At 33.7% G+C, this 13,033-nt stretch overlaps 1 protein-coding gene across 1 annotated transcript in view; it reads left to right on the forward strand.

Moving 5' to 3' along the window:
- Positions 1-10,862, forward strand: part of LOC143921270 (inactive dipeptidyl peptidase 10) — a 57,284-nt gene extending 46,422 nt beyond the window's left edge. Inside the window, exons 10-15 of the mRNA XM_077444499.1 lie at positions 4,907-5,147; positions 6,358-6,832; positions 8,473-8,658; positions 10,221-10,378; positions 10,451-10,656; positions 10,734-10,862. Of these exons, the coding sequence (XP_077300625.1) occupies positions 4,907-5,147; positions 6,358-6,832; positions 8,473-8,658; positions 10,221-10,378; positions 10,451-10,656; positions 10,734-10,862 (1,395 nt within the window). The remainder of the gene's footprint in view (positions 1-4,906; positions 5,148-6,357; positions 6,833-8,472; positions 8,659-10,220; positions 10,379-10,450; positions 10,657-10,733) is intronic.
- The last annotated feature ends 2,171 nt before the right edge of the window (positions 10,863-13,033 follow it).

Genomic DNA, 13,033 nt, shown 5'->3' on the forward strand with positions numbered 1-13,033 from the left:
AGATCTGTTTTTTTTATATTTATGTTCATTTTGGGAGAGTTGTAATGACACAGATCGAGCAACGGTACTTCAATGTGTGTTATACATATGTAGATGGAGCCAGTGGCGTCCCGAAGATATAAACAGCTAAGGCAAATTTTAGGGGGCGGCAATTATGGCAAAATAAAATTTATATAATAGCAATAGTAAATTTTGAATGATGGTAATATCGTTGATTACTTGGCAGTAGAGTCAAATTGTCCTGCACTCCTTTGACTAATATCTGGAATGGATTATGTTAACGACATATCCCCACAGATTTTTGAGGGACGATCTCAACAATCAGTTTATTATGATGATCCATTTTTATTTACAATCGAAATGAAAGAAGTGATAGATATTTTAATAACGGTGACCGGAATAATGCACTCGAGATAGTTGCAGTCTCGAGACATCCAAACTTTCAAAGAAGCTCAAGGAGAACTAACGCAATAAAATTGTACAAAAAAGCGTCAAGGAGTATTTGTATGTTATCCGAGGGAATTTATGTTACTTTTTTTTGTTGAATTCTATTGCGTAACTACTTTTTGAGGACTTCTCCAAACTGCGCTACTTTTCAGTGAAATTTACTGCATCTCTCCGGGAACCTTTAATAACACAACTTATATGAAGATATGAAAAACTGTATGAGTTTTGAATATACTCTTCTTCGAACAGTGACCCATTGAGCTCATATTCTACACCAGATACGGGCGAAAATTCGAAAAAAAATTTACCCGTGGCACATGCTTCTTTTTTGTTGCGCATATTGAATTGAGATAGATAGAATTTTATTTTGGATATTCTAATCTTAAAAATATGTTTACTCATATTTTATATACGTATATAATGTTTTTAAAATACAAGTCTTTTTTATTCAATTAATCATTAACACCCGTCTTACAGTTCACTACAATACGATCAAGAAACGTACCAAATTACATTTTAATAAATTATTTTTATATACATGACAGCTTTGGTCAAATATTCTAAAGTGCATTGCAAGCATTTTATATACATACATACATATATACGATCAATAAGAATTTATACAATACGAATTTTTATACGATAATCATCCACAGATACATGTATGGACAATTTTTTTATACAAACCTTGAGACGCTGAATAACTCGAGATTTTCGATTGAAATGAAAATCAGAAAAATTAGCAAACTCAGATAGAAATCGATCGACCTGGAGTTACAACCAAGCAGCAACCAGTGGGACTCGAACCCGTAACCACCGCTAGTCCATGCTGCTGGTTATTATTATATCATGTTATGTATTACCGTCCTAATCCTAAACCCTTTTTGATATTATAATCATGAAAAAAATATCTCTTAAAATGGCGGCATTTTGAACTCTGCCTAAGAGCGGAAAATAGTCTCAAGACATTACTGGAAGAAGCAATTTAGAACTACTTATGTACCTACTAGATGTTCATCTACTGAATTGTTCTTCTCAAATATATATACGGGCACTCTATAGAGACGCTGTAAAATATTGAATAAATGGTTGAGCGTGTTTATAGTGTAACAAAATACTCTTCTGTACGTACATACACTTTTTGGTCTTTAAAACTTTGCGTTTTAAAGACCAAACAGCATTTAAGTTATGAGCATATTGCTTACTGTGGTAGTTGTGCTGTACATTTTCTTATTTTTGTCAGACTTCTCGACCTGAAATAAAGTTTAACGTTCTGCTTTGCATACATACAATGTAATATTCAAGTCTTGCTCCATACAAACTAAGGCAGACTCGTACACGTAAAGAGCAGACAAATGTGTTTAAGAGACCAAACGAAACTTGACATGTCATCTAACTGTTGAATAAATTAAAGTCCTTTAAATTTAAAAGCGTTACTACTTGTACTCGTTTATGGTATTAAATCTTTTCAAGTTGAGGGCACTTTGTGCTAATGTGTAGACACGAGTGTGCGAGTTTTTTAATTTAGTATAATTATTTTCAATAAGGGTAATGGTTGTTCTTAGTAATTTGAGACTTCTCTTTGTATGCTACGTCGAAAGGGTTCGGGAAAAATGGGAGAAAGGGTGGGTGTTAATTCTTCGCCGGTTCAACATCAAAATTGCTTTGTGTGCGTATTGTTTTGCCCGGTAACTTTTTTGACTTTCACCGTTGTTAATTTATCTCTTTCGCCAGCACTTGTTTTGTTTTTGAAGTTCTCCGTTTGAAAGCTCAATCGAGGCCTTTTAAAGCGTGTGTATCGACTTGTGCAAAGCCGAGATTCAAAAGCGAAACTTTGAATGGAAGTTCGCTTATAAATCTCGTTTGACCCCCTCCCCTCGAGTTTTCGCAGAATCATTATCAAATAAAGGCAAACTTCAAATGAATTAACATTGTATTTTCTGTTAATTTAAAAAGCATCGTACTATGTAATACATTATCAATCTAGAAAAATATAAAGATTGACTGAAAGAATTTTTCAAATTGGTCTAAGCCTTCTTTAGTTTGGAAAAAATCTGTGCTTTCTTCAATTTCATTTTAAATATAAAAATTAAACCATATTTACTTTATGTATTTTATAACGAGGAAAATAAAAACATACGTACCTACATATATGTTTCATTCCAAGTGTACGTTTCGTTCGTTTATGAACATACTAGTTTGTTAATACACGGATAAATCTGGCCAATTATAGTGTACACAAAAGAACAAATTTACAAACGAACTAGTTTGTTCATGCACAAAATATTGAGTATTCTCAATAGTTTATCCTATTATATTTATGCTTCCTGGGATTTTTATTAAATTAGCGGAAATGAGAATTATAGCAACGTTGTAATGTGGTTTCCATAAGATTTCCTTTCAAATACTTTTTGGCGTTTTGATATTTCAAGGGTTTTTACAGCTAAAAGTTTCATGCGACATCTGGTCTATTCATGATACCTTACACTAAAACCGATAGTTCGTTTATGAACAAACTAGCATGTTCATAAACGAACCAGAGTGAATACTTGGACTGCAATATATTTATATATGTAAAAAAATAAGGAATGATTTTTGCATGGAAAAAAAATATTATAATAAAAAGGAGATCAAAGCTTTTTAAATCTGGAATAAAAATAAAATATCTTTATTTTTAAATTTTTACAAACCTCTTTTACGTTTCACTTATTAAATTGATATTCTGTTTTAAAAATATAATGAAACATTATTTTGAAAAAGCTGCTCTTAAAAACTTCCGGGAAATGTATTGAAATAGACTAGCTTAGCTTTCTTGTTATTATAAAGTTTCATCACTGAAATACCTATGTAATATGATAAAAAAATTTCAATTTATTTTATGTATTGTTCTCTCCAGTAGCGTCCTTTTGATTTATTTGAATGAGAATTGACCTTAAAAAAACTTAAAAATCCAACAAAAAGTTTTATTTTTAATTCCAATATAACACTTTGTTATAACACACAAAAAATTTGTCGGTAAATTGCATTCCCTAGCTTTCACCAAACGGATAAATTGGGGTTTGGTGCATCCGCTCTAAAATCGCCAGATTAACAGAACGGCAGCTTTAAACGTAATTCTCGTTTTCTCGAATGATAGATTGAACATCAGATGACGAGTAACCTTTCGATGTGCATAGATGCAATTATTAAAATTGAGTTGGATCTTTCTGACGAGTTTAATAAGGCAAGATTCTGAACTTATCGAATCTTCCCTTATTAAACTCGCCTGAAAGATCCAACTCAATTTTAATAATTACCATTTTAATAATTGCATCTGTGCACATCGAAAGGTTACAGGTTAGGCAAGATTCTGAACTTATCGAATCTTCCCTTATTAGACTCGCCTGAAAGATCCAACTCAATTTTAATAATTACCATTTTAATAATTGCATCTGTGCACATCGAAAGGTTACAGGTTAGGCAAGATTCTGAACTTATCGAATCTTCCCTTATTAAACTCGCCTGAAAGATCCAACTCAATTTTAATAATTACCATTTTAATAATTGCATCTGTGCACATCGAAAGGTTACAGGTTAGGCAAGATTCTGAACTTATCGAATCTTCCCTTATTAAACTCGCCTGAAAGATCCAACTCAATTTTAATAATTACCATTTTAATAATTGCATCTGTGCACATCGAAAGATTACAGGTTAGGCAAGATTCTGAACTTATCGAATCTTCCCTTATTAAACTCGCCTGAAAGATCCAACTCAATTTTAATAATTACCATTTTAATAATTGCATCTGTGCACATCGAAAGGTTACAGGTTAGGCAAGATTCTGAACTTATCGAATCTTCCCTTATTAAACTCGCCTGAAAGATCCAACTCAATTTTAATAATTACCATTTTAATAATTGCATCTGTGCACATCGAAAGGTTACAGGTTAGGCAAGATTCTGAACTTATCGAATCTTCCCTTATTAAACTCGCCTGAAAGATCCAACTCAATTTTAATAATTACCATTTTAATAATTGCATCTGTGCACATCGAAAGGTTACAGGTTAGGCAAGATTCTGAACTTATCGAATCTTCCCTTATTAAACTCGCCTGAAAGATCCAACTCAATTTTAATAATTACCATTTTAATAATTGCATATGTGCACATCGAAAGGTTACCCGTCATCTGGTGTGCAATTTATCATTCGAGAAGACGATAATTGCTTTTAAAGCAGCCGTCCGTTAATCTGTCGTTCAAGTTGTCTGGCGATTTTAGAGCGGATGCACCGCATCCGATAAACTGTTATTGAAACAAGTTGCTACAATATTTATTTCTCTCATCTTGTTAGCTCGGTACGTACTTGAAATACATACGTACTTGATCTACTCTTTTCTTCTACCCGACTATTCAATCGTTCCGCGCAAACTTTTTCCAAGAAAAAGACCATATATACTAACTTAAATATTGTTACTTTCAGACCCATTCAGAAAGAGCTTTGGAGGACACGTGGCTGGACGTCCAACCGGCCCCAATGTTTGCCCCAGACGGCGACAGCTTTTTACTACTGGCCGAAATACGGGAAGGAGACGCAGATCGGTTCACACACATCAAACACGTCACGATTACCCAACAGCGAATGTCTGTACTTAGCCATGGACGTTACGAAGTCACCAAAATACTCGCCTGGGACACCCACAACCATCTCGTCTATTATTTAGGTAAAAAAATCAACCCGCAACTCCTTCCCACAAAATAATAGCGACGTTCGAGTCAACTACATATGTAGGTAGAAAAGAAAAATGCTTAACCGCTTTGATGCCAAGCTGACACAGGTGTCTCATACGCACTCACGACACCAATCCCAATCGGACACGGGTGTCTGATGCTTTTTTAAATGTATTCTAGGAGGTATTCCAATAAGATTTCAGTTTGATTCTGCTGAAATTTTGAAGTGACATCTATGTACAACCAATATAAATGAAAAAAATATCACAATAACGTGTATATTATAAAAAAAGAAACGATTATCAACAATTCATTTTCCGTCTCTGTTTTATCGACTTAATTAGTTTTAATCTGTTAAGTAGTGCCCAAAATATGTGCACTACTTAGCAGATGAGTGGAAAAAGTATAGAAAATGTGTGGATTTTTTTTTATAAAATGTCCTGGATTTCAATTTGAAAAAAAAAATGGTCACCTTGATTCAGATAGACGAGGTTATTCAGAATAGAGATTAATTGAAGCTTTCATCAGCTTTCAGGGTGAAAATTATATCTCGTACTAAAGTCACTAAAACTGGCACCCAAAAACTCCATCAATCGAAAGGGAACCCACGCGAAATATTGTACCATCAACCCACGCGAAATATTATACTAACGAGAACTCGAGTGTCAGATGTTCCGTGATCGAGATTTTAGTGACTTGCGCGAGATCGGCTTTTGCGGAATAATCCGTTTACCCTCGTACATCTTTTTGTTATTTTATTTTATCTAACAGATAGACCCCAATGCACAATTAATTACAAACAATGCATCATTTTTATTACATAAATCTTTGTATTTCGAGAAGCTGAAGAACAAGAAATTAACAATTAATTAATCCATAGAGACATCTATGGATTTAGACTTGTACATAAATGTTTACATGGGTAGGATGATTTTTGCCAATTTGATGGAGGAACCGTTTCAACAACGAAATCAGATAAATTGGCAAACTCTGATAAGAAACGATCGACTTGGAGTCACAAATATCCAAGTCTGACCAGCAGTATTAAAGATTAGCACGCGATCTAACCCGGTAACCTCTCGGTGCTAAACATAAACGCAACCACCGAGCCAAACTGCTGGCTATATGCGAAATATATGCGAAAATGTGTTTGAATTAACTGAAACTGGAGTTAACACTAATATTTCCCACTATTGCTTGCAGGTACTCAAGAGAAGAAGCCGGGTCAGCAGCATTTGTATGTGGTGCGAGATCCTGTGAATGAGGATCCTCGTCGGACAGAGCCTCACTGTGTGACGTGTCAATGGGGTGTGAGTGGAGGAGGTGGGAGTATCAGTGGTGCTCCGTGGGCTCGTAGAGAGTATACCAATTGTAGCCATTTTGCGGCTTTGGTGTCGCCAGCAGCGCCCAAGGTCGGAAATGGCCACTACGTGTTGCAGTGCGATGGACCCGGACTTCCGATTGCTGGTGTCCATGCTGCTCGGACCCATCGTCTGAGGAGACTGCTGTGGGATGCCAGAGCGCGTAGTGAGCCTCGTCTGAGGGAGTTGGCGTTGCCCACGAGACGCTCCTTCGAAGTACCTCTTCCTGGTGGTTGCAAAGCCCAGGTGCTTCTGCTGCTACCTCCCAGTTGGAGAGAGGAGTTGCGCGATGCAGCGTTTCCGGTGCTTGTTCAAGTGTAAGTCATCTTGAGTGTTACTGGTATATTCGTTCATTAACCCATTGAATGCTGACCAACGCCGATCGGCGTTTTGCCAACAAGTCCATGGGCCTGAAAAACGTCGTTAGGCGTTATATTTTGAGCATGTACAAAAGTAATCAAGAATACTACCCACTAAGCCTCTCTAGGTAGCATTGAAAAAAATGCATTGAACATGAGTCGTGTAATCTATATCAATGTTTATAAAGACTGGTTTACCCCGGAATTTCTGAATTTATAACCATAGCGGAATTTCCCGATGAAAATTCCTAAATGCTGAGTATTTAAGATTGTGGCTTGGCATTTATGTAGACTGTGAGCATTACATTTTAACAACAATGAAGAAGATGAAACTAGTTTTGGAAAAATACATTAATTAATAGACTTCTTTTGTTTATTTTATATTGTTGCAAGATGTATTAGAGAGTCTAAGCACAGCTTTACAAGACTCGAAATCCTCGGCGGTAGTTATTTAGGGTTTGTTTGGATTAGATAATTTTTTTATAGCTGCTTTCTATTGGATTTTTAAATAATTCTAGTTGGAAATGTTGGCGAAATTTTCAGTGTGGCGGGCTTTTAACAGAAAAGACGTCAGCACTCAAAGGGTTAACGAACCCTCTGCTCAAAATATAAATAATCCGAGCTTCTATGGATTGAAAGCCATTGAGTAGTTACATCGATTTTATAATCCTCGCGGTTATACAGCCGCCCCCCGAATTCAGCCGCCCGCGTGCATTGCACATTTTGCACATATGGTAGGATGACCATATTTTCCAGGACTCAAAACAGGACGCTCCGCAAAACAAAATTGTGTCCTCCCCCCCTATATAAAAAATGTGTTCTCCCCCGCCTATATAAAAAAAGTGTTGTACGTCAAAAAATTTAATAATTTTTCCCTCAAATAACTATTAATATTTTATATATATTTTTGCAGAATGTACAAGTGTCCTATAGGTGTTGCTTGAATTCCATTGACTTCTCCAGTTGGGCATACGTTATCAAATCCTATTTTCATAAAAAAAATCAGTTTTGTCTGTATACGAATATAATATTTTTAAGATTTCAAAAAAAAAAATTTTTTGTTGGAATGCATAAAAATATATTCAATCATAAAAACATATAACTAATAATAGCTTCTTGCATGTGGATATTTTAGTACGAAAAAGTTTGTTTTATACAGTGCGGTGAGTTGTTTTAATAAATCATGATTGGGAAGCCGCTGCCTTTTTACAAAGAATATTTTTAGCTTTAATCTAAATTTTGGACTTTTATACATTTTTTATAACAAATTTAAGACTATTCTTTAGTAAAATAATTTATACTAAGCCAAACATTTCTTCAATTTAATTGTTAGATTTAAAATCTGCTACCTTTTATTCCCCAACATAGATTTAATAGTATTTTGTACTATTTTTTTGATGTTGTTTAGCATGCGGCTGCCAATACCACCAATATTTACAAACATTGGAATGCGTTCAAATGAATATTTCTTTCATTTGTAAAACGAATACCAATATTTCGAGCTAATTCATTTTAAAATCCCATTTACGTTTTGTTGTTTGATATGCTCGTACTTGTAATCTATACCAAATTTAACTTTGTTATGCTGTATGTTACAGAGACGGCAGACCGGGTAGTTCTCAAGTATCAGAAAAGTTCTCCGTCGACTGGGGCGCTTATATGTCTTCCCACAATGACGTGGTATACGTACAACTAGACGTCAGAGGAGCTGCCGGCCAGGGTAGACGAGCTTTCAACAGACGTCTTGGCAGCGTAGAAGTCAATGATCAAATAATCGTTATTAGGTACAAACCGATATTGGTTGCTTCTTATAAAATGTTATACTGGGTCATTTGGGCCTCGAAGGTGATCTTTTGCACTGCCAGCTGGTACTTTAAAATGTTGGTGCTGTGGAATGCATAGCATTCATTTGCTATGTTTTATTTTATATCCGCTTTGATTTTTATTTGACTCTGTACTAGTGTTGTACCCGATGAAATATCATTGCATGAGTATTGGCATATTAAGTTATTAAATAAAAAAAAATTAAAAGAAATGTATCAGGTCGTATTTTTTTCAAATACCTTTTAAATATATTTGATTTAATATTTATATTTAATATGAAAAAAAAAATGGTAAAAATTACCTACCTACCTACATATAAACAATATAATACACTGATAGAAAAATTAATTAAATACATTTTCAAAAGATGGCGCTAAATGCTCAGAGACTAATTTCCTAGAGGAAACATTGGTAGAAAACAGTATATATAGTAGTTTATTGTTGATCTGTTATTATATTCGTACGTTTTGTTGGCAGTGTTTTAACTGTGACGTACATATGTCGAATCGAAATGACTATTATAGTACGGCGAGCGTTATCTCACACATACACTGAATAGCGTTATCATATATATAATAACGCTATTCCGTCTGTGTGTGTGTGTCTGTCTGAGATAACGCTAGCCGTACTATTATAGTCGTTTCGATTCGACATTCATACATACATAAACCACTGCCAAAACGTATATACGAATACAATAACAAAAGAAAAAAAACTTCTATATATACTCTTTGCTACCAATGTTTCCACTCGATGCGGTGCAAACGATAGACAAGTGCCAGACAGACTGAACCACAGATTAACGAGATGTGTACCTTATGCGTGCGCACTGCTCGCACTTACACTAAGTGAAATCTCCCCGAAGTCCCGACACACCTACCCTGTATACGTTCTGTGCTTCTGATACTTTAGTTCAGAATTTTGCCTTATTAAACTCGCCAGAAAGATCCAACTCAATATTAATTATTACCATTTTAATAATTGCATCTGTGCACATCGAAAGGTTACTCGTCATCTGATGTGCAATCTATCATTCGTGAAGTCAAGAATTGCGATTAAAGCAGCCATCAAGTTAATCTGTGGTTCAGTCTGTCTGGCGCTTGTCGATCGTTTGCACCAAACCCGTTTCCGCTTAGTAGAGAACCGCCATCTATTGAAAATTTATTTAATTAATTCATTTTTCTATCGGTGTTTTATATTGTTTATATGGAGGTAGTTTTAAATTTTTTTTTCATATTAAACAATTAAATATAAATATTAAATTAAATATATTTAAAAGGTATATGAAAAAAATTAGACCGCGTGGGGATCGAACAAATTACCGACCACACATTTCTTCTAATTTTTTTTTATTTAATAACTTAATATGCCAACACCCATGTAATGATATGTCATCGGGCACAACATTATTTATATGTATATATGATTCTGGTTCTATATAATGGCACAATGATCAGAATTTTTCAATAAATTAATCAATAAACAATCAAAATTCTTAATTTTTTATACAACAATGTTTCAGATATCTCTTAGACACTTTAAAATTCTTGGATGAGACTAGAGTAGGTGTATGGGGCTGGGGCTATGGTGGATATGTTACATCCATGCTGTTGGGTTCACAACAAAATATCTTCAAGTGCGGAATTGCCGTCTCACCGATAACCGATTGGTTGTACTACAGTGAGTGCATCACTTTTGTATATTGCCGTCTATTGAATGATACGTTTGTTTTATTTTAATGATGTATTGTAGACTCAGCGTTTACGGAGCGTATCTTGGGATTGCCGAATGATAATTATAAGGGATACGTAGAAGCCGATGCAACGCAGCGTGCACGCAATGTGCCTTCACACTCCTTGTACCTGTTGCACGGACTGGCTGATCTCAGTGCACCCCTGCAACACGGAATAGCTCTAGCGAAAGCTTTAGCCGATGCTGGAGTCATATTTAGATATCAGGTAGCAACGATAACTGAATATAGGTATATTGTCTTAAGAAAGGCGCTTTGAAAAGTAAATCTGCGTTATTTTTCCAGAGTTATGCGGATGAAGATCATTATTTGGTTGGCGTTATTGAGCATGTGTATCGATCGATGGAGGACTACTTGAGAGAGTGTCTAAGTTTGGATCCCGACGATACGAAGCCAGCTCCACCCGACAGATAAATCACGCCGACGGTTGCTTGGACATGTTTTCCTTTTCTCATTAATCAAATTACAATCTCTCATGGTGCAAGTAATTGTTATTTTTTCGTATAAGTGTTTACAACAAAAGTCCTTCGTATAAAATGTGTCATTTAGTATGTAATTAGGATAAAAATGCGTAAATATGATTGTGTTGTATATGGAGTGTTTTGTCGGTGAGCTTGTAGCCTGTCATGGTATCTTGTTAGCAGATGTCTCATGTTCGATTGAAACTAGTGGCAAGTTATAATATATATATATAAAAATCTAGTTAAAAGTTTATTTCGACGTTCATTCATGTGTGCATTTGAACCGTTAAGTGATAAAACAAGAAAACCCCGAGTTCAGTTGATCGATTTTTAAACGAAACACCGAGAAGAATTCACCGGTGAGACTAGTCAGAGCTCAGATCTAGTGCATCTTATCGCTGTATATAATATACATAATACATAGGTACTTTAATTTAATGTACTGTTTATTTAAACGTAAGTGAACATTGTGAAAAATCACACAAGTCTTTCATTCGTCAAATTATTATGGATTACATTGTTGATTAATATTAAACATAATTACGACCTAAATCATATTGTAAGATATAAAATTAAATCGGTGCTTTTTGTTTTCTGTGAGCTTAATTTATACATCACATATTTGAATTCAATGAATTCAATTTAATAAAAAAAAATTGTATACTCTTTATTGTTCTTGATTTTTCCGTTACTTCGTTACATTTAATTTGACTAGTCAGACTCTAAATGTGTAATTGCTATGTTCTTTATTTATTTTAAATAGTTTTGAATGCTCATTAAAATCTCAGTTCCTCCCCAGATATGTAAATTCAAATAAAATCATTTCATACTTTAAGTTTGTTGACTAACGTGAAAATTGTTACTTTTTTTATGTCTCTCGAATATAATATACGTTGATATATATGTATTAATTGAGCTCTAGTGATGAAACCATTGTAAATATATAAGATTTTCGTAAGTTTAATTCGTAATTATAAGTATTATAAATTAACAATATTGGGTTTGAAATGCCAATATTTCGATTTTCATTAATACATCTTTATAAATTATATATTTTCACGTGTTTGAACTATGTATGTGTGATGTAAAAAATAAAAGTTATTAAAACATTTTATAATATTTACATTACATTGTGTATTGTACATAATATGTATGGATTCAAATCTAACATAAATTATGTAAACTGTATTCGGACTGATCAGTTTTTAATCTTAAAATCGTTTCTACAGAAATAATAATATATATATAATGTAATTTTAATTAATAGACAATTTTATAAGAACTCATTGAAGAGCAGTAAAAAATTGGTCAAATTTGATTTAAATTCATACATTAGTTTTATGTGATTACTTCAACTATGTATGTATTTCTCATACAAAAAGTAAAATTTGAATATGTTAAATTCGAGATCAGTCCAAATAATCATTTTTTTTTTATATAACTAATCTCGAATAAAATAAAGGACGACATTAGATAGTATAATAAATTGCAAATTCTTATATATCATATATCACAAATGTACAGATACATGTGTATTTAAAATGCTTGAATTAAATCATAAATCTCTTTAATCTCTACATCGATTGATATCGAAATATTTGACGGTTGATTTTTTGTATTTGTGTTGGCTTCATTGTGTAAGAATCTTTTTATGCTTGAATAACAGCGTGATATATTTATCTTCTTATTAAAATTATTCACATTTAAGACGTTCCAAATTTTATTGTAAAACTTAAGACACACATAAAGACAGTCCATAGAATTACATTCTAAGGACCGCTGGGTGATAATTTTGTAACCGGGAGGCCTTTTATCTCTGCACTATAATGCCTTTAATGTATATTACTAAATTTAAAAAAAAATCCTTAGAAATCATTTCGATCAAGAGCGGCCAAAAAAAAACACTGATAGCTATTACAAAACGCTAATCATAATATTCTTTAGATTTAACAAGTAAGCATAATCTAAAAATTTATTTAATACATCGTGAATGTTACATTGCACTTGATTCGGTAATATACAATGTACAAATTTCATCCCCGACACCCTCAATATTTTTTCAACGTTAATTAGCATATATTCCATTTAAGTACTCGTGACTGACTAATTCTATTTTGTTTGATT

Source organism: Arctopsyche grandis, chromosome 13 (genome assembly GCF_051622035.1).
Source record: "Arctopsyche grandis isolate Sample6627 chromosome 13, ASM5162203v2, whole genome shotgun sequence".
Classification (NCBI taxonomy): Eukaryota; Metazoa; Arthropoda; class Insecta; order Trichoptera; family Hydropsychidae; genus Arctopsyche; species Arctopsyche grandis.